The 23,431-nt window shown below is 36.7% G+C and overlaps 1 protein-coding gene across 1 annotated transcript in view; it reads right to left on the bottom strand.

Moving 5' to 3' along the window:
• The window catches only part of KDM5A (lysine demethylase 5A), a 133,932-nt gene that overhangs the window by 89,911 nt on the left and 20,590 nt on the right, over nt 1–23,431 (bottom strand). Inside the window, exons 4-10 of the mRNA XM_037064822.1 lie at nt 19,510–19,680; nt 17,407–17,541; nt 6,497–6,602; nt 5,035–5,126; nt 4,303–4,461; nt 2,848–2,967; nt 2,009–2,167 (exon numbers count right to left, since the gene is read on the bottom strand). Of these exons, the coding sequence (XP_036920717.1) occupies nt 2,009–2,167; nt 2,848–2,967; nt 4,303–4,461; nt 5,035–5,126; nt 6,497–6,602; nt 17,407–17,541; nt 19,510–19,680 (942 nt within the window). The remainder of the gene's footprint in view (nt 1–2,008; nt 2,168–2,847; nt 2,968–4,302; nt 4,462–5,034; nt 5,127–6,496; nt 6,603–17,406; nt 17,542–19,509; nt 19,681–23,431) is intronic.

Below are 23,431 nucleotides of genomic sequence, written 5' to 3'. Positions count from 1 at the left end.
AGCACCAGAAGGACCCAGTTTGCTTGTGGGAAGTAGCAGAGAGGACTGAGATCCGAAAGAGAGCGGAGCAAATACCACTGCTCCCCCTCTGACCCCTGCCCCACATACAGTGTCACAACCTAGCCACTGAACTGCTCTGCCCTGGTGAATATCTAAGGCTCCGCCTCTCATAAGTAACAGGAAGAATGAGACAAAAAAATGGCCCAAACAAAAGAACAGATCAAAGCTTCAGAGCTAATACAACTAAATGACCAAGAGATAGCCAACCTATCAGATGCATAGTTGAAAACACTGGTGATCAGGATGCTCACAGAACTGGTTGATTTTAGTCACAAATCAGATGAAAAAATAAAGGCTGCACTAAGTGAAATGAAGGAAAATGTACAGGGAACCAATAGTGATGGGAAGGAAACTGGGACTCAAATCAATGGAGTGGAACAGAAGGATGAAAGAAGCAAACAAACAGAAAGGAATGAAGAAACAAGAATTCAAAAAAATGAGGAGGCTTAGGAACCTCCAGGACATCTTTAAACATTCCAACATCCAAATTATAGGGGCACCAGAAGGGGAAGAGAAACAGCAACAAGTGGAAAACTCATTTGAACAAATAATAAAGGAGAACTTCCCCAGTCTGGCAAAGGAAATAGACTCCCAGGAAGTCTAGGAAGTTCAGAGTCCCAAAGAAGTTGGACCCAAGGAGGAACACACCAAGGCACATCATAATCACACTGCCCAAGATTAAAATAAAGGAGAGAATCCTAGAAGCAGCAAGAGATAAGGAGACAATTACCTACAAAGGAATGCCCATCAGACTGTCAGCTGATTTCTCAAAAGACACCTTACAGGCAAGAAGGGGCTGGAAAGAAGTATTCCAAGTCATGAAAGGTAAGGACCTATATCCAAGATTGTTCTATCCAGCAAAACTTCCATTTAGAATGGAAGGGCAGATAAAGTGCTTCTCAGATAAGATTAAGTTAAAGGAGTTCATCATCACCAAGCCTTTATTATATGAAATGTTAAAGGAACTTATCTAAGAAAATGAAGATAAAAAACACGTATAGTAAAATGATAGAAAACTCACAATTATTAACCACCACACCTAAAACAAAACCAGAAACAAACTAAGCAAACAACTAGAATAGGAACAAAACCACAAAAATGGTGATCACATGGAGGGGGAGTGAGAGGAGGAGAGAGGGGCAAAAGGTACAGAGAATAAGTAGCATAGACAGTAGGTAGAGAAGACAGGGGGAGGGCGAGAATAGTATGGGAAATGTAGAAGTTAAAGAACTAATGACACATGGACATGAACTAAAGGGGAGTGGAAATGTGGGTGGGAGAGGGTGTAGAGAGTGGAGGGGAATGAAGGAGGGGAAATGGGACAACTGTAATAGCATAATCAATAAAACATTTTTTAAAAAGCAAAAGAATGGAAAAAGATATATCACGCAAATAGTAACCTTAAGAGAACTGAAGTGACTATATCTTTCACTGTATATCCTGCATTATATAATTTTTAAAAAACTCTGTATAACTTTTAATTGGAGGTAAAACATTGAATCACTGCCAATTACAAAGAAAAAGAAAAAATTACAAGGACAAAAGAGAAAAAGAAATAAATGGTCATCTTAATTCAGCTTTATACATAGAGGTCACCTCCTAAGTGACAGGATTTTATTTTATGAATTTAAATGCATTATTTCAAAACCTACCTGCTCAGGTTTTAAAGGAAACTAAATTAAATTACCTTCTAGATTTTCAAACAGAAAGGGCTAGGGTTAAAGTTTTAAACTGGTTAAATTGGTTTCTAAATGCAAAATTAAATAATTTTTAAAAGTACTCTGAAATGGTTTTAAAAACTGAAGATTATATTGTCCAAATCTTACATACTTAACATTTTAAATAAACATGGTCCCTTATGATTAATGAGAAAGGTAGTTTTCTACAATGCAAATACTAAATCAGCTTGGGGTAAGCGGAAGTTTAAATATTACTATCTGCTCTGCACCTCTTCTTCTGGCAGCATTTTTCTCTGACCATCCTTTACAGGAAATCCACTTCCAAAGTCTTTTGAGGAGATATCAGCTCCATACTCTACAATAACATCTTCTTCAATGCTGCTCACCAGCCGCCAGAATTCTTTTTCTACTAGTTCTGTGGGAACCATCTATACAAGGAAAACAAAGGTTATAATTACTAATTCACTGTAACGAGAACCCACTATAACATTAATACATAGGACAAGTGAACACAAACCCATGATAAAATAGAAAACCTTCTCCCATCCCACAGTTGAAAAGACTGGGGTCCTAGCTTTTTCCATTGAGGATGGGGAAAAGCTAAAAACAACTTATCTGTCCAGAAAAACACATTGAACTTGAACTGTCTTTTTTTGTAAGCTGCTTCTTAACTAAGAAAGATAAAGAAGACCTAGGACATTAAGGAGAAAAAAAGAAACATAAAAATCAGGGCTGTATTTTAATAGCTTTGGCAATTTTTTTTGATAAGGATTTTAAAAAGCCCCTTGGAAAGTAAGTAAACTTCATTATTACATATCACTGAACAAAAGCAGCAACTGCCATATACTTCATGCTTTTCTGAAAATGATTTCCCATGGGGGCTAAAAAACAATTTAAAGATCAATGTGTATTTCTTAACAGGAAAGTACACAATGCCGTATTAGAGAGTGAAAGAAATAAATACAGATGCCAGGCCCCTAGTCTTTAGATTTGGTGATCTAGCAACATTTTCATGCTGTCCCTGTTTTCTACAAAATGTTAGGTAGAAAGCAAACCAAAAGCTTTGGACTTCATACTTTCTCAGAGAGACTTAAATAGAGATACTCACATGGACTGGCATATTGAAATAATCAGACTTAAAATTATCAGCCATCTCTCCAAAGCTCTGAAGCGTATACTCTCGTACAGCCTGTTCAAATCCAAATGCTTCTCGAGGTTTATTACATTCCTGGGAAGAAAAAATATATAAGATGAACTCACTGAAATAGAACCAAAGTATTACAGCTCCCAGGCACTACCTTCTTTGATCATCCCCTAATGAAGCTAATCCATCAATCCTAGACAACAAAACAGGTATTAATTACTTGCAATATGGAATTAGGAAATCATGTTCTGGAACCTCAACTGCATTTTTCAGTCTTCCAGTAGGAAAATGGTAATAAGACACCTTTAAACTCAGAAGTTGGCATTCAGCTCTGATACTATGACAAATATCTACAGGACTACTCACTTGCAGTCAAGGCTATGGATGCCTATCATTCTCAGTATATTTATGGAGCTAGCTGTGAAGAATATAAATGTTCATGGAGAAAGAAGAGATCAATGAATAAAGGTATATCCACTAGATTGCTGGAATATCTAGCTAGAAGAATGGTTTTTCCACACCATCAATCACCATGACAAATATCTTAACACAAATATTCACTTAGGGTAGAAATGCTTCAGAATCACGTAGCCTTGAGAATAGTTAAGTATTCAATAACAATTCAAAGGCCATAAAAGACCTCTGAATACAACTAGATACACCCAGCCAATTCCTTTCCTTCAGTATCAATCACATTTTGTGAAAATACATAGGCAGACTAGGCATTTCATGACAATGACATCATTATAACTTTTCAATAAGAATTTATACAATCAAATAAAAATATTAACAGATACCATCAGTTTTTTTTGTAGCACAAAAACTGAATGCATAATTCCTAAAGAGTTTCTTTAGAGTTTCATGCCTGATTTTTACATTCTTTTAAATTAAAAAATAAAAATATTAACCTACAACCTATCTTCACTTTTATTGTTTTCCAAGCATATGAACACTCTGAGCAAAAGTCTCATTTATCTGCAACAATAAACAGAATTGTCGAACCATAGTCAGAAAAAGTAACTTTGAAAGGCAAGCTGTCAGAACACAATTTTTATAGCTCCATTTAGGATCTTTCTTAAAAAATCCTGAAGACTTTAGCCCTGGCTGATGTGGCTCAGTTGGTAAGAGCATCGTCCCATAACCAAAAGATTGTGGGTTTGATTCCTATACAGTTCCCTGTCTGGGTGCATGCAGGAAGCAACTGATGGATGCTTCTCACTCGCATCAGTATTTCTCTCTTACCGTAAAAGCAATGAAAAAAAATGTGTTCAGGTAAGAATATAATACAATTTTCTTAACATCCTGGAGATTTTAAATACTGAAGAACAAAAAGTAGAAAAAGCTTTTGGGAATGTGTTTATAGTATGTATGTATGCATGTGTTATTAAGCTTAATTTTAAAAGAATCTGTAAATTGTACCTCAGCAACACATTTTGGACACCTCCAATCTCCTTTTGGTACATCAGGTAGTGGAGGAATTAAACAAAAGGTATGATAGCTATCATCACATCCATCACACAAAAGCAATTTATCTTCATTATTTCCCCGACCACAAAACATACAAACATAGAGATCGACCTGTTAAAAAACAAAATAAAATAAAAGTGTATTTTCTATAATAAATAACATTAAATTTTTACCAGGAACTCCTTAATTGAAACAAAATAATATACACTAAAAAGTAAAGACAACTTAAATCCTGAATATTTATTTTAAATAAATGTACTTTTAAGTAGCTTCTCATAAAACTTCCTAAATTTCCTCAGCCACTATAGGCAAGTTAATAAGAGTGCATTGAGTTATAAGAATAAAGAAAAATTCTTTAGGGTACTTGAAAGTTAATTTATAGATATAAGATATACCAAGTCATCCTCCCTATACACAAATGCTCTGTTAGAGAATGAATACTGAGCACTATCTAATAGCTCAAGAATTTAGAGATTCATATTCATTCTCTCACTTAGTTACTGAAGTATACAGTACAAAGAAAGGTTAACATTATATAACCAAAGCTGCAACTTTAGATTCACCATTAAGTCTTCTAACCAAATAAATAACTAAATAGCATACCAAGATACTAGAGCAAGATAAAAAGTGCAAAACTAAATAATAACAAATCCTTTCCCTACTGACACATCTCAGAACACTTACAAAGTTAACAGAGAGAGTTCCTTTCCGTTGTCTCATTTGCATGTTAAATTCGTCTGACCTGTTGGTAACTTTTCGTCTTCGGGAGACCTCATCTTAAAATAAGAATAGTTATATAATAAAACAGTAAAAACTAAAGTTGAGAACTTACTCTGGACCAGACACTATTCAAAATTCTTTAAATTAAAGTCTCACAACAATATGAGATAGAAAACTGTTATTCCCCCTTGAAGATAAAGAATCAGAAGTATAGAGAAGTTAGATAACTTGCCCAAAATCACACAGCCAGTTAACAGCAGATTTGGGATTCTAATCCAGGCAAATCAAGGTCCAGAGTTTAACTACTAATTCTATACTGACTATATGTAGTATTTATCAAGGACTAATTTGAGACTAGTTTTATGACACTGCCAGCCAATACAATAATTATAAGAATGGAAAAGATAAAGTGTTTAATTCTTAAAAGAGTAATAATAAAAACATGATAAATGTATTTAGTAAGTCCTAACACACTAAATGTTTTGAGAATGATGGCACAATATTATCTGATCTTCCAGAGTTCAGTCCACAACCTGAATTTCGAGTTAGTTACTGATACCATAAAATGTGATGATTTTTTATTATAGCATTTCATTAATTCTTTACATAGTGAAAACATATCTAACACAATCTTTGTTAAGTTTTAAAACTGACATGTACATACAGAGAAAAGTAGAACCTGATTCTGCATTAGTAATCTTATTCACAAAAAAGTTTCAAACATGCTAAGCTAAGACTACCAGGTTTTCCTAAAACAGTTTACTTAAATGAAGTATAATAATATGTTACGGCAATTACAAAAAAAATCAAAATTATAGTTAGAATTTAGCCTTGGCTGGTGTGGCTCAGTGGACTGAGCACAGGCTGTAAACCAAAAGGTCACCAGTTGGGTTCCTAATGAGGGCACATGCCTGGGTTGCAGGCCAGGTCCTCATTATGGGGCATGTGAAAGGCAACCACACATTGATATTTCTCTCCCTCTCCTTCTCTTCCCCTCTCTTTAAAAATGAATAAATAAAATCTTTTAAAAAATTATAGTTAGAACTTAAGTTCTTTTGATACTAAAGACCAAAGATTCCTTTCTCTTTGAATTTAAAAGTTACATGACAGATCACTCAGAAACTAATTTCACAATTCTCTCATAAACTAGCCTTCAGAAACTACAATAATTTCTGTGTCACATTAGACATGAAAAAGGAAAATTTCTCTCCCAAAATATTATAAAAATTCAACCTAATAATGATCCTTACATTTTAAACTTAAGATTATCTAACATAAAAAGAGGTGACTTGTGTAGGAACCATGTTGCAAGTTTACAAGTCTTTGCAAGATCCCAAGGTAGACCTTAATACAAATGTCATTTGAACCTTGCTATGACCATATTGTTATATCATATTTCTTTTCATGACCAAGTAACAGATTTTACCTTCTTTCTCTTTTACGCCCATTGCCAGGCCCACAACCTTAGGCCCAGCACCAAAAATTCGAAGTTTCTTTAGTTCTGTGTTTCTATTCACTTCTCCAGATTCTGACTAAACAAACAAACAAAAACAAACAAACTCACATTAGTCTAATTATTCTGATTCATACATTTACTTCTTAGTAAAGAAAAATTTTGCTTGGGGTGGTAAACATACAATACAATATACAGATGATGTCTTACAGGAATTGTACACCTGAAACCTATATAATTTTATTAACAAATGTCATCCCAATAAATTCAATTTAAAAATTTTAAAGTTTAAAGGTCCTCTTCAAAAGAAAGAAAAAAATTATTTCTTCTCTAATTCCACTTGCTGCTTCATTGTTACAGTTGAGCATACATCATCAAAGGTATACAACTACCAGATTCCTTTCCACAAAAGAAAATCTTTCATTAAAGCACAGTTGTTAATTAGGTTCTGTCCAGAGACAAAAACTACTGGTAATAATTAAAGGATTAACTCAATAGAAAGTTCTATTTCCAGGAACTTTCCAGAGAAAGTTCCACTTAGTTAAAAGAAGTTCTAACTTGCTAATGGATACCAATTTTGATTAGAGAGAATATATGCCCATCCCAACAGATGAATATGATTATCTTAAGCTAATTATGTCCATGCTATTTCTCTTCATTGGTGATGTCCTAGCTAGGGATTAGAATGTTATCTTGGTCTAGCCAATGAGATATTTGAAAGAGCTACTGGAGGAAGCATTGGGGAAAGATTTTCATCTTCTAATAAATGGGAAAGTTTCTCAAAGAGTTAGCCCTTTTGCCCCAACTTCCCTTTCTACTCCTAGGAGACTCAGTCTGGTGAAAGAACAGTGCTTGACTGGGCAGCAGACACACTGCAATTAGGAGGACATAGGTACATCATTCACACACTGAAGAAAGCAAGGCATAAAGATGTAAACAGCCTGGGCTGTTGATGAGAATGTGCAGTTGCTGTTATCAATCCTAGAACTGCCTGTATCTCTGGAAATCTTATGTAAAAAACATGTCCTTATATGAAAACTGTGTTGTTAATGTTTAAGCTACTATCATTTGATATTCTAGTACTTGAAAATGATAGGTTCCTGACAGACATCACTGTTACACTTTGAATTTAGATGAACCATATCTCTTGACAGGGACTAATAAGTAAATAATCAAAATCCATTTTAGATGGCAGAAGAGTAACTGGAAGCTACACTAACCTCCTCCTATAACCAAACTGGAAATACAACTAAATTGTGGAGGAATCATCCTGAATAACCAACTGAACAATAGCTGGAAAGAAGCCTTATAACCATGAACAGATAGAAGAAAACACTTCACCACAACATGACTGGTAGGGAGTACAGAGAAGAGAGAGCTCTGGCTGCACTCCTATGGGCAGCAGCTGAAGATTCAGACAGGTATTTCAGCAGCCAGGGGGTTCCCCCTGAGAAGTGTGGGAAGTCTGTGCTTCTAAACCCCCAGCTGGGCTCCCCAGCTGACAGCACCAGAGACAGAAAGAAACCCAGATGACACCCTGGTGTGAAAAGCAGAGGGTTTCTGTCTGTCAGGAAGAGATGGGTGGAAACTCAGAGAGCCTCTTAAAGGGCCAATGCACAAAATTTCATTTCCAGCCACTTACCCTGAGCTCTGGCAGAGGGATAGCAGAGTGGACTAGAGATTGAGGACAGTCTGGGGTTGGTGGCTCTGGAGAGAGAACTGAAGTAACATACACAAGGTTCCCAGTGCTGAGTCATTCCCCATACTGAAGGGGCTATCTTTCTCAAGCAGAGAGCACTGCCCTCCAAGTGGCATCAGCAACTTGAGGGAAGCAACAACTCTGCCCACAGGAATTACTCTGCCCCACCCTGTGGCACTTAAATTTCTCAGTATAACTTGAGGTTATACCACTGATTAGTTTAATAACTAAGGCAGAGCTCTGGGAACTCTATGAGCTCTATGAGGCTTCAGCTGACCCTCCACCAGGCCTACTACTGATGAAAGGTGGCCTTAGTGTGCAGCCAGCCTGGTTCTTTCTGAGCACAAACAAGCCCAGCACAGACAGCCACAGGCTGATAGCTCTAAACAGACTGACCAAGCCAAGGCCAGTCACAAGCAGTGTCTGACAAAGGCCTACACCAGACTCTGCAGATCTACCTAATATACAGAAATAAATACAAAGAAGCAGCCAAAATAGGAAGAAAAAACAAACAGACCCCAAATGAAAGAACAAGAAAATACTCCCAAAGAACTAGATGAAATGGAGGCAAGCAAATTATCAGATAGAGAGGTTAGAGTAATGATTATAAAAATACGCAACAGCATGAAGGGCATGGGAACCATAAAAAAGAACACGTCAGAATTAAAGAATGCAATATCTGAAGTAAATAATACACTGGAAGGAATAAACAGTAGATCAGCTGAAGAAATGGATAAAATCAGTGATGTGGAAAACAAGGTAGAAAGCAGCAATCGGGCAGGGCGGCAAAAGGAAAAAAGAATTTTTAAAAAATGAGGAGAGCTTGAGAAACATTTTGAACATGAAGTAAAACAACATCCGCATCATGAAAATACCAGAAGGAGAAGAGAGTAAAGCAAGGGAAACAAAATCCTATTTGAAGAAAGAATGGTTAAAAACTTCCCCAGTCTGGTGAAGAAAAAAGATACACAAGTCCAGAAAGCCCTGAGTCCCAAATAAGCTGGATTCAAACAGGCATACACCAAGACACATCATAATTAAAATGAGAAGGCTTTAAAAACAAGGAGAAAATCCTCAAAGCCATTAGAGAAAAGCAGATAGTTACATACAAAGGAGCACCAGTTAGGCTGTCATCTGATTTCTCAACAGAAACATTTCAGGCCAGAAGGGAGTTCATTAAATAGTCAAGGTGATGAAAAGCAAGAACCTACAGTGAAGGCTACTTTACCCAGCAAGGCTATTATTTAAAATTAAAGGAAAAATAAGGCACTTCCCAAGTAAGAAAAAGCTAAAGGAGTTTGTTAACACCAAACCAGTACTGCAATCAATGTTAAAGGGCTTGCTTTAAGAAGAAGAGCTGTGGTTGTTGTGGCTCCATGGACTGAGTGCTGGCCTGTGAACCAAAAGGTCACTAGTTTGATTCCCAGTCTGGACACATGCCTAGGTTGCAGGCCAGGTCCCCAATAGGGGATGTAAGAAAGACAACCACACACTGATGTTTCTCTCCTGCTCTTTAAAAAAAGAAAGTGGCTTAAATGGTCCAACCATGAGACACACGGTTAACGGAAATGGGTAAGAGAGCAAGACCCATATATATGCTGCTCCTAGAGACACATCTCAGTTCAAAAGATATACACAAACTAAAAGTAAAAATAATCCATGCAAATGGAAAGGGAAAAAAAGCTGGGGTGGCAGTACTTACACCGGACAAAACAAACTTCAAAATCAAGGTTTATAGTAAAAGACAAAGGATATTACATAATGATAAAGGGAACAATCCAACAGTAGGATAATCATAGTAAATATTTACACACCCAACTTAGAAGCACCTAAATATATGAAGTGAAAATCGTGTTGGTCATAAAGGGAGAGAACAACAGAAATACAGTTATAGTCAGGGACCTTAACACCCCATTAACTTCACACCATTACCTTCAACAGATAGGTCTTCCAGACAGAAAATCATCAAGGAGACAGCAGCCTTAAGAGCAACACTTGATCAAATGGATTTAATTGGTATCTTCAGAGCATTTCACTCCAAAAGAATACACATAGTTTTCAAGTGCCCATGGGATGTTTTCTAGGAGAAACCATGTGTTAGGACACAAAACAGTCTCAATAAATTTAAGAAGGTTGAAATCATATCAAGCATCTTCTCTGACCACAATGCTATGAAACTAGAAATCAACCACATGAACACTGAAAACACGCAATGACATGGAAGCTAAATGGGTCAACAACAAGATCAAGGAAGAAATCAAAAGATACCTGGAAACATGAAAATGAGGACACAACAATCCAAAATCTGTGGGATACAAGGAAAGTAATCCTAAAAGGGAAATTCATGGCCTGTATAGTCTATATGCTATGAATTTCCCTTTTAGGATTACTTTCTTCGTGTCCCAAAGATTTTAGATTGTTGTGTCCTCATTTTCATTTGTTTTTTTAATCTAAAAAAACAAGAAAAAGCTCAAAAAGAAAATCTTACTTTACACTTAAAGGCACTTGAAAAAGAACAACAAACAAAACCCAGAGTGAGTAGAAGGAAGGAAATAACAAAGATTAGAGCACAAATAAGTGAAAAAGAGTCTAAAAAATGATATAAAAGATCAATGAATCCAGGAGCCGGTTCTTCGAAAAGGTAAACAAGACTGACAAACATTTTACCAGATTCATCAAGAAAAAAGAGAAAAAACTCAAGTAAATAAAATCAGAAATGAAACATGAGAAATAATAACTGACATCAAAGAAATACAAAGGATTTAAAAAAAATTATGAACTATATGCCAAAAAACTGGACAAACTAGACGAAATGTATAAGTCCCTGGAAATATATACTCTTCCAAAACTAAATCAGGAAGCACCAAAGAATCTGAATAGACAGATTCACCTAGTGAAATTGAAGCAGTAATAAAAAAAACTCCCCAAAACACAGAAACCCTGAACTGGATGGCTTCACAGGGGAATTTTACCAATTGTTTCAAGAAAAACTAACACCTCTCATTCTCAAACTACTTCATACAATTCAAGAAGAGGAAAGACTCCCAAATTCATTTTATGAAGCCAAAATAATCCTAATTCCAAAATCAAATACAGACACTACAAAGAAAGATAATTATAGCCAAGATCCCCCTGATAAGCATAGATGCTAAAGTCCTCAACAAAATATTAGCAAACTGAATATAGCAATGCATCAAAAAGATCATACACCACAATCAAGTGGGATTTATTCTGATAATGCAAGGTTGCAAATCAATAAATGTGATTCACCACATAAACAAAATAAAGGATAAGAACTACTGATGGTCGTATCAATAGATGCAGAAAAAGTACTTGATAAAATCTAGCACCCATTTATGATTAAAAAAACAATAACAAAAAACAAAACTCTCAGCAAAGTGGGATTAGAAGGTACACACCTAAACATAATAAAGACCATAAATAACAAACCCACTGACAGCATCATACTCAAGGGACAAAAACTACAAGCATTACTCCTAAGAGAGGGAACGAGACAACGATGTCCACTTTTACCTCTTGTATTCAACATGGTACTGGAAGTCCCAGCCATAGCAATCAGACAAGAAGAAATAAAAGACATCCAAATTGGAAAGAAGCAAAACTCCCATTTGCAGATAACATGATACTGTACATAGAGAACCCCAAAGGTTCCACCGAGAAACTACTAGAACTGATAAATGAATTCAGCAAAGATACAAAATTAATATCCAGAAATCAGTTTCATTTACATACACTAATAATGAACTAACAAAAAAGGGAAATTAAGAACCATTCACAATTGCTTCAAAAAGAATAATACCTAGTAATAAACCTAACCAAGTATGCAAAAGACCTATAATCAGAAAATTATGAGAAGAAGATACAAATAAGTGGAAGTATACACAATGTTCATGCATAGGAAGAATTAACATCATTAAAATGTCCATGGTACCGAAACAAATCTATAGAGTCAACCAATTCCTATCAAAACTCCAATGACATATTTCACAAAACTAGAACAAATTTATATGGAACCACAAAAGACCACACACAGCAACAGTGATCCTGAAAAAAAAAACATCAATGTTGGAGTAATCATGCTAACTAATATCAACTATACTATAAGGCTACAGTAATCAAAACAATGTGCTACCATAAAAACAGACTCACAGATAAACGGAAGAGAACAGAGGCCAGAAATAAATCCACATCTTTACAGTCGATTAATATTTGACAAGGAAGCAAACACATACAATGGGCTAAAAGTAGTCTATTCAATAAATGATACTGGGAAAATCAAACAAACACATGCAGAAAAATGAAACTAGACCACCTTCACACACCACACACTAGAATAAATTCAAAATGGATCAAAGACTTAAATGTTGGACCCAAAACCATAAAACTTCTACAAGAACACATAGACAACAAAATCTCAGACATTGGTCATAACAACTTTTTATCAAAAATATCTCCCTAGGCAAGGGAAACAAAAAAATAAAAAAATGGGACTACACCAAACTAAAAAGGTTTGCACAGCAAAAGAAATCATCAACAAAATAGACTTCCAGCCAAGATGGAGGCATAGGTGGAAACACTGTGCCTCTTCACACAACCAAATTTAAGGACAACAAAGATTTAGAAAGAAAAACACAACCAAAGCAGACAGAAAATTGAACTGTGCCGAAGCCCGACAACAACGAACCATTCATACAGACCAGTAAGAGGGGCAGAGTCGGCAGCTGGCTGAGAGGAGTCGCGGCCAGAAAAAGCAGTGGCTGCCGGACTGACCCAGGCACTCAGGCAGCAGGTGGCAGACCCCAGGTGTGGGGTGGCAATGGGCAGACCCAGTGAGGGCGCAAGGCAGCTGGCTGACCACAGTAAAACATTCACATGCAGATAAACCAGGCAAAAAAAGAAGACAGTGAGAGAGACCGTGCAACCCGGGACCCCAGTGACGGAAATTAAAGCCTAAAAGCACCGCATGGAATAACTTTTGGGGGTTGAGGCGCTGGGAGAAGCTCTCAGCTTCACAGGAGAGTTCGTTGGAGATACCCACAGGGTTCTGGAGGGTGCACAAGACCACACACTCGGAAACTAGCACCAGAAGGGTCCAATTTGCTTGTGGGAAGCAGTAAAGGGGACCGAAATCCGAGAGAGCACAGAACAAATGCCATTGCCCCTCTCTGACCCCACCCCCACATACAGCGTCATAACCCAGTGACTGGGTTGTCCCGTCCTGGTGAACACCTAAGGCTCCGCCCCTCGTACATAGCAGGCATGGCAGACCAACACATTATGGCTCAAGAAGAACAGCTCAAAGCCTCAGAGCCAGTACTTCTAAGCAACCAAGAGATAGCCAACCTATCGGATGCACAGTTCAAAACACTGCTGATCAGGATGCTCACAGAACTGGTTGATTTTAGTCACAAATCATAGGAACAAATGAAAGCTAAACTAAGTGAAATGAAGGGAAATGCACAGGGAACCAATATTGATGGGAAGGAAACTGGGACTCAAAACAAGAGAGTGGACCAGAAGGAAGAAAATAATGACCTAACAGAAAAATATGAAGAAACAAGAACCCCCCAAAATGAGGAGAGGCTTAGGAACCTCCAGGACATCTTTAAACATTCCAACATCCAAATTATAGGGGTAGCAGAAGGAGAAGAGGGAGAGCAACAAGTGGAAAAGATATTTGAACAAATAATGAAGGAGAACTTCCCCAATCTGGCAAAGGAAAGAGACTTCCAGGAAATCCAGGAAGCTCTAAGAGTCCCAAAGAAGGTGGCCCCAAGGAGGAACATGCCAAGGCACATCATAATTGCACTACCCAAGATTAAAATGAAGGAGAGAATCCTAGAAGCAGCAAGAGATAAGGGGACAGTCACCTACAAAGGAGTACCCATCAGACTGACAGCGGATTTCTCAAAAGAGACCTTACAGGCAAGAAGGGGCTGGAAAGAAGTATTCCAAGTCATGAAATCCAAAGAACTACAGCCAAGATTGCTCTATCCAGGAAACCTTTCATTTAGAATAGAAGGGCAGATAAAGTGCTGCTCAGATAAGGTCAAGTTCAAGGAGTTCATCATCACCAAGCCCTTATTATATGAAATGTTAAAGGGACTTATCTAAGAAAAAGAAGATAAAAAATATGAACAGTGAAAGGACAGCAAACTCACAGTTATTAACAACCACACCTAAAACAAAAGCAAACTAAGTGGACAGCTGGATCAGGAGTGGAACCATAGAAATGGAGATCATATGGAGAGTTAGCAACAGGGAAGTGGGAGGAGAAGAAGTGGGGAGAAGGTACAGAGAATAAGTAGCATAGACAGTAGGTAGAAAATAGACAGGGGCAAGAGCAAGAATAGTATGGGAAATGTAGAAGCTAAAGCAAATTATATGATAATAAAAGCTAAGAAACAGAGCATATAGTATATAGTATGTGCCATATCAAAGTATTTTAATCAGTGAATCATAATATAACCTTTATAGACAGGCCAATGTAGTTCAAAAAAGTAGAAATAATAAAATGACATTTTCTGATACTACTGAAATAAAAGTAGAAAAACAAAATAAAAAATCAAAAGGCCCTTCCACCCGGAATTTTTCAACTTTCTATTGATGATTGAAAAAAACCATATCAGACTCTGGAATAAATTAAAGCAGTAATTAGAGGAAATTTTACAGTCTTAAACACATCAAAATGAAAGAACAAAAATAAATGAATTAAGTTACCAACTCAAAATGCTAGCAAAAGAACTACAACATTAACCCCCCCAAAACCTGGTGATACTGCACTAGAGTTGGAATTATCAGTATGACCTGAAAATATAAAGTAATGTTTTAAAATTTTATTTCCCAGCCCTGACCACTAAGAGGGCTTATAAACAATAGTATACCAGTAGGAACAAGCACAACTTCTGCTCAGATTTTGGTTTCTAAAAACCATTTCCCACTAAAATTAACCAGGATTCCTTGGATAAATAGCTGATTACAGGTCTAAGGTACAAGAAGATGGTAAGCCCTTCTTGTGCTTAAGTAAGTGCTCAAAAATTGATGGAAACATGTCAAAAGATCATGAACCAGCTTGAAGGTGTTCCTATTCACCAAATTTGAAGCAATTTGTTTATCAAAAAGGAACAAAAGGTTTTAATAGATTATAGGACAAGTATCAAAAAATCATGATATACAGTGATATAAAAAGAGGGAATTGCCCTACTTCCAAAGGTATAAACATTCATCAAAATGTACACTAAGATATACACATTTTACTGTATGAAAAACATAGCTCAAGAAAAAGTATGGGTTGTTCTTTAAAGAAAAAGGCTTGAACACACATATACGGCGGGTGGTAGAGGTAGTAGCAGGCAGAGGATGCAAAAGAGAAAGATTTCACAACTGATATACTGAAATTATTAAAGAAGTCATAAGGAGCCCTGGCTGGTGTAGCTCAGTGGATTGAGCGCGGGCCTGCAAACCACACGATCGCAGTTCGGTTCCTAGTCAGGGCACATGCGTGGGTTGCAGGCCAGTTCCAGCAGGGGACTCAAGAGAGGCAACCATACATTGATATTTCTCTCCTTCCCTTCCCCTCTAAAGATAAATAAATAAATCTTTAAAAAAATAAAATAAAATAAAGAAGTCATAAGGGACAAAAGTAGATTATCCTTGGAAAGGTACACTTTACCTAGAGACAGGCAGAGGTTAAGAATGAATATTAACAATTTTCTGTACGGGTCAAGAAGTTGGGAGTCCTACCAGAAAGCCTTTTTCTTTCTTATTAAAATAGGAAACTAAAAATGAGGCAGACTGACAATATAGTAATTAATAATATGAGTTTAAGAAATTCTTAATTGCAAATCCTGAAATGGTTCTACTTTCTACTTGATTTCAACCAATCTGACTCCAGTGACAGTTATTACAATGGGTAAAAGCATTCTGTATAGTCCCTATTCTTGTACCAAGAAGCAGAACTTTTTGTTTTGGAAGAAACATCAAAAGGGGTTTCATCACAAGCTGGCAACTGATGAATAGGGCAGGGCCACTTGGGGCAACTCTTCAGCCTTGAGTCACTATGTCGAAGAGACTACTACTCTTCCAGTGTTTCAGATCTTGAAATAGAATCATGACCCAAAAGTGATCACAGTCATAGCAATAAAATCACTTAATGACTAAACCAGAGTTTATTAATTTATAGTGGGGCTACCACTTTCCAATGAATTTCCATTAAATTCGTATTCCCCATGCAAGACACCTCTCTTTCTGCTATTAAGGTAACTAAGAACCTAAATTAATGAATCAGGAGGTTATTTAATAAGCATAAACTCAGAACAAGGAAGGGAGACATGGCCTCAAAGCAGCATAAAGTATCACTAGCCTGCCTCTGCAGTGACAAGACTCCTTACCATCCCAGATACAGTGTCTCTTCTCATGGACTATCTTCCTTCTCTGATTCCCACTTTCAATGTAACCCATTTCCATTCTTTTAACACAGGGTTTTTTAGATATATTAAAGTCAATGATTAAAATCCAGTTAAGTTGTATTTCAATCTACTCATGTGTTTAATTTAAATGGAGCACATGTCAGAGTTCTAAGGGCATCTCACTTTCCCAAATTACAGGCTTGTTTTTACTAAAAACTTTAAAAAATACAACTTTGGAAACCCCCCCCAACACACACACACAAAAGGGAACAGTAGAGGGAACAAACAAAAAGAAATTAGGGCACTTTTCTTCTGATGCATTCAATAGACTTTGAAATTACTTTAGATTACAAGAACACTACAAAAGTTACATTGGAATAGTCCAAGTTGTACTGTGGTTTTTTCAAGGAATGACAAGTGAAATAAAAACTACTCTTTCCTACTCCTCTCATTTCTGCTAACCATGAAAATAAAAATGTACCAGAATTCATCAGCATGTCTGTGAAATTGACCCAACAATATGCAGTAACCCTCTGATTTGTTGTCCCTGTCAAAAACTGTTCAAAATTAACAAAGGTTTTCTAAAACAAAGCAGACTGAATTTTGTAATTTCTTCTCCATTCGTCTCAAAAGTAACTGAAACACAGGTCTCTTCAAGTTTTAAAGAATACCAACATGCGACTGACCTCCCGTAACCAGATGAACAGTCAATAAATTTAAAACTCCTATTATAAATGGCCCATGGAAATTGATACCTGAGACTTGACACGTCTTGTTCTCTTTGGTAGAATGTTCATTCTTGTGCCTGGTTCTGGGGAAGTTTGGACATCAGTGCCAAGAACCTCAGGCTCCACTTTTTCCTTAAGATCTAAATTAGGCATTTGTACACCCTAAAGAATCAGAGCACAGAAAGAGAGCAGTTTCACTGATAAGAGATCAGACACGAGACTTAGGGGAAAAATAATATATTTACAATCAATCCCTAATGCTACATGAAACCTCAAATGGCAAATCTCCCACCAAATTGAGCTACAGATTCAAGTTAATCCCTATCAAAACCTAGCAGGCTTTTGAACAAACTGAGAAGCTGATCCTAAAATTTATGTGAAAATGCAAACTGTTTAGAAATTCTGGAAAAGAGAATAAAGTTTGAGGACTTACATTACTGGATATCAAAACTATAAAGCTATAGTACTCAAGACAGCAAAGTATTGGTGTTAAGGTAAATATGTAGATCAAAGAACAAAACAGAGACCAGAAATAAATCCACGTTTAAAGTCAACAGATTTTCAACAAAGGTGCCGAAGTAAATCAATAGTAAAAGGGTAGTCTTTTAAACAAATGGTGCTGGTACAATTAGATGTACAATTTATTCATATACCACTCTGCCCACCAGAAAAAAACTTACTTTTACCTTATACTATACACACACACACACACACACAAAATAACTCAAAATGGATCAAGACCTAAATAAAAAGGCTAAAACTATGAAATATCTAGATGAAAACAAAGAAGAAAATTTTTGTGGTCTTGAATTAGGAAAAGATTTCTCAGTTATTAACAACAGAAAAACAATTCATAAATGGGGAAGAAAAAATAGTATCAATAAATTAATCTTCAAATAGACACCATTATAAAATGAAAAGATAAACCACACACTAGGTAAAAGCATTCTTAAAAATCACTTGCTGATAAAGAACTTGAATCTAGAACATTCAGTGAACAAATACAAGATGAGAAACAGCCCAATAAAAAAAGATTTGAACAGACATTTCATAAAGGAAGATGAACAAATGGCTAATGTACACATGAAAAGATGCAGAACACCATTAGCCATTAGAGACATGAAAATTAAAACCACAATGAGATACCACTACACACCCACTAGAATGGCTATAAGCAAAAAAACTGACAATACCAACTGGTGGCAAAGACATGGAGATATTGGAAGCCTCTACATTATTGGTGCAAATGTAAAATGGTTCAGCCACTTTGGAAAACAGTTCGGCAGTTTCTTAAAAAGTTAAACATAAACTTACCATATAACCCAGCAATTCCATTCCTAGGTATCTACCCAAGAGAAATGAAAACATATGTCCACACAAAGACTTGTACTTGAATATTCATAGCATTATTCATAATAACCATAAACTGGAAATAATCTATCTGTCCATCAACTAGTACTGGATAAACAACTATAGTATATCCATACAATGGAATATTATTCAGTCATAAAAAATGAAGTACTAATACAAGGTAAAACATGAATGAGCCTTAAAAACACTAGGCTACGTGACAGCAGCCAGACACAAAATCATATCGTATGATTTCATCTATGTGAAATTTCTAGAAAAGGCAAAACCATAGAACCAGAAAGTAGATCAGTTGTCTAGACCTGGGGGTAGGAGCAGGAACCAACTACAAACACACACAAAGGTATTTTGGGGGTTGCTTGAAGTGTTTGTAAAACTAGATTGTAGTGTTTTATTTATTACAGCTTACTGACTGTGTACCTACAATGAGTGAATTCTATAGTATGTAAATTACACTTTAATAAAGTCATTTAAAAAATACATAAAATGAAGAGCAGTAATCTTTCAAAAAGCTTAAGCCAAAGGATCTATTTTAAATTAACTACCAAAACATCCTTTGTTCCCATCATCCTTTACCTTGTAAACCATCAAAAATAGCTGATTTTTAAACTACACCTTATTCCCCCAAATTGTGGTACCTCCTACACATAGCCAACTGTTAACTAGTTATGGTGAACAGAGTCTAAAGTTTATACTCGGCAGACCGAACTTATCCACCCCTTAAAAATATATATATAATGTGTGTATATATATATCTCTCACCATAAGGCTGACACCAGACTGGAAAAGCTCATATGGGTAGAGAATTCTTTCATAATGTGACTTCAAAAGAGACCCAGTTCCTTTTCCTGGCAGATATCCCAAGCGGCTACCCACTTTAGACCATTTCTTTTCTTTGGTGACCATTTCAAAACCTCCTTTGCTGGCAACAATCTGAAAAGAAAGTAAAAATTATTTAGGGAAAGAAGGTAGATTCATGCATTCTGACTGTACGCCTTGATTGATAAATACAAAAATTATTGTGAGCCTAGATTTCAAATTTTCTTTCAACAAATATCTGACAAAACTGAAACTTGCCAACATTTTAAAGTATAAATGAGATGATTTTTTGAAGTTTTAAACTTTATTATTTAACTAATGCTATTTGCCTACCTTAAATAAACCAGGCATTCAAAACATTCAATGAATTTACACTTTGTATATTATGTACCTTGAGAAAACTAAACACATACATGTCTCCATACCCATAAGGAACTCAGCATATAAGAATTAAACACAGACCAAAAATAGACATGAGAATAAATGTTATATAAAAGAAACATACTTCCTGAAAATAAAAAATGTACCAAAAAGCTGGTAAAATTTTTTTTAAATTTCAAGCAAATAGTGGATTCATAGGATAAGCTGGAAAGAGGCTATAATTTTTCATAAGAAGAAAAGTTTTACATGGAAGATTATAAGAAATACTATGGAAAGATTAGATTATTGTATTACATTTACTGGAATGTAGCACAGAATGTGTTAACATAGAAAGTGATGAGATAAGCTGGCCAATTTGGTGGAATGTTCACAACAAATCTGACTCTGTGTATAATCTATATGTATCAAGGCCCCCTATCTTTTAGAAGCTGATATTATACATCTCTCACATTCAAATTTAGGCACTTTTCAGTTTCACTGATAACAGAATAAAAAGGACCATAACAGTTATTTGAACTCATCTAAATTACTCAAAGTAATTTTCCTCTTTGAATATGCATTACTGCATTTTACTGTATCAAAAGAGTTAAAAAAAAACAACACAAAATTAGCACATGATCCAACAATTCGACCTCTACATATACATATGCCCAAAGAACTAAAAGCTGGGATTCAGGCAGATACCTGCATACCAATGCTCACAGCAGTATTATTCACAACAGCCAAAAGATAGAAACAACCCAAATGTCCATCAAGAGATTAATGGATAACCAAAATGTGGTATACACATACAAAAAATATTATTCAGCCACAAAAAAGGAATAAAATTCTGATACATGTGACAACATGGATGAACTCTGAAAACATTATGCTAAGTGATAAATCAAACACAAAAGGATGACTATTGTCTGATTCCATTTACCTGATATAGGTAGAGTAAGCAAATTCATAGAGAAAGTAGAATAGAGGCTTTACCAGAGGATATAGGGAGGGATAAGTTCTGGAAATGGATAGTAGTGATAGTTGTACAACATTCTGAATGCATTTCTTTCTTTTTAAAATATATTTTGATTATACCATTACAGTTGTTCTATTCCCCCCCTTCATTCTCCTACACCCTGCACACCCCCTCCCCAACCATTCTCCTCCTTTAGTTTATGACCACGTGTCTCAAGTTCATTAGATTCTACATTTCCCCTACTATTCTTGCACTCCCCCTATCTATTTTCTACCTACTGTCTATGCTATTTTCTGTACCTTCTCCCCTTTTCTCCTCCTCCCACTCCCCTGTTGCTGACTCTCCATGTGATCTTCATTTCTATGGTTCTGCTCCTGATCTAGCTGTCCTCTTGGTTTTTGTTTTAGGTGTGGTTGTTGATAATTGTGAGTTTGCTGTCCTTTCACTGTTCACATTTTTCATCTTCTCTTAGATAAGTCCCTTTAACATTTCATATAATAAGGGTTTGGTGATGATGAACTCCTTGAATTTGATCTTATCTGAGAAGCACTTTATCTTCCTTTCCATTCTAAATGAAAACTTTGCTGGATAGAGCAATCTTGGATGTAGGTCTTTGGATTTCATGACTTGGAATACTTCTTTCCAGCTCCTTCTTGCCTGTAAGGTCTCTTTTGAGAAATCAGCTGACAGTCTGATGGGAACTCCTTTGTAGGTGACTGTCCCCTTATCTCTTGCTGCTTCTAGGATCCTCTCCTTCATTTTAATCTTGGCTAATGTAATTATGATGTGCCTTGGTGTGTTCCTTCTTGGGTCCAACTTCTTTGGGACTCTGAGCTTCCTGGATTTCCTGGAAGTCTATTTCCTTTGCCAGACTGGGGAAGTTCTCCTTTATTATTTGTTCAAATATGTTTTCCACATGTGGCTATTTCTTTCCCCTTCTAGTATCCCTATAATTCGGATGTTGGAACGTTTAAAGATGTCCTGGAGGTTCCTATGCCTCTCCTCATTTTTTTGAATTCTTGTTTCTTTATTCTTTTCTGGTTGGATGTTTTGTTCTTCCTTCTGGTCCACTCCATGGATCTGAGTCCCAGTTTCCTTTCCATCACTATTGGTTTCCTGTGCATTTCCCTTCATTTCACTTAATTTAGCCTTCATATGTTCCTCTAATTTGTGACTATAATCAACCAGTTCTGTGAGCATCCTGACCACCAGCGTCTTGAAATGTGCATCTGAGAAGTTCGCTATTTCCTGGTTGCTTAGAGTTATCGGCTCTGGGACTTTGATTTCTTCTTGCACTATCTTTTGGGCTGTTTGTGCCTGTTAAGTATCAGAATTGGAGCCCTAGGTGTTCACCAGAGCAGGGCAACTCAGTTGTGATGCTGAGTTGTGACGCTGTATGTGGGGGTGGGGTCAAAGGAAATCAATGGCAGTCCCCTCTGCTTCCTCCCCCTGCCAGGGCTGCGTGATCGGTCTCACTGCTCACTCCTTTGCTCGGTTTATCCACGCACTTGCAAATGTGCAACCATGCTCAGCCTGCCCTGCACCCTCACTGGGTCTGCGATGCTATCCCGGCTGCCTGCGCGCCTGGGTCACCTGGGTCTGGGGATCCTTCCTGCCCGACCCTGCTCTGCTGCTGGCTCCGCCCCTCTTACTGGTCCCGGTTGAGCGGTTAGCTGTTGTCGGACTTCCGTATAGTTCAGTTTTCTGTTCTTTGGCTGCGTCTTTGTTTACTAAACCGTTGTTGTATTCAAACTTGGTTGTGGGAGAAGGCACAGTGTTTCCACCTACGCCTCCATCTTGGCATAAGTCCTCTGAATGTATTTCATGTCATTAAATTGTACCCTTAAAAATGCCTAATTTTGTTATATATAAGTTACCACAATTTTTTTTTTAAGGCAAAGATCACGCACTCTTGCAGCCAGACTGAGAATTCAAATACTAGCTCTGCTACATAACAGTTGTATGACCTTGGGTAAATTATATAATTTGCATCTCAAATTCGTTACTATTTAAAAAGTTGTAATAACAGCACCTACACCTGCCCTATCCAGGTGACTCAGTTGGTTGGAGCACTGTGCCATACACCAAAATGCTGTGGGTTCAATGCCCAGTAAGGGCACATACCTAACATTGCAGGTTCAATTCCCGGTCGGGGCATATGCAGGGAACAACCAATCAATGTTTGCCTCTTATATAGATGTTTGTTTCTCCCCCCTCTCCTCCCGCCCCAGCTTTCCTCTCTTTCTAAAATCAATAAAACATATCATCAGGTGAGGATTTAAAAAACAGTACCTACACCTCATTATGCAACTGTTGTGAAGATAAATGAAATAAATAAAACATAAGAAGCACCAGGACACAGTAACTGCTATATCAATATTATCTGTATTATAAATGTCTATGTGTGTGAACAAGTGTATATGTGGGAGGGGGGTACACATGGTATAAATAAGTTAAGAAAATGTTTGCAACTCATGTGATCTAGGATACCATTATAGACAAAGAAGAACCTATAACCAAAGTAAA

This window comes from Sturnira hondurensis, unplaced genomic scaffold (assembly GCF_014824575.4).
Source record: "Sturnira hondurensis isolate 20B ecotype Veracruz unplaced genomic scaffold, ASM1482457v3 Scaffold0015509, whole genome shotgun sequence".
Lineage (NCBI taxonomy): Eukaryota > Metazoa > Chordata > Mammalia > Chiroptera > Phyllostomidae > Sturnira > Sturnira hondurensis.
Note: the sequence above shows the minus strand (reverse complement) of the source record. Positions and strands in the feature narration are given on the sequence as shown.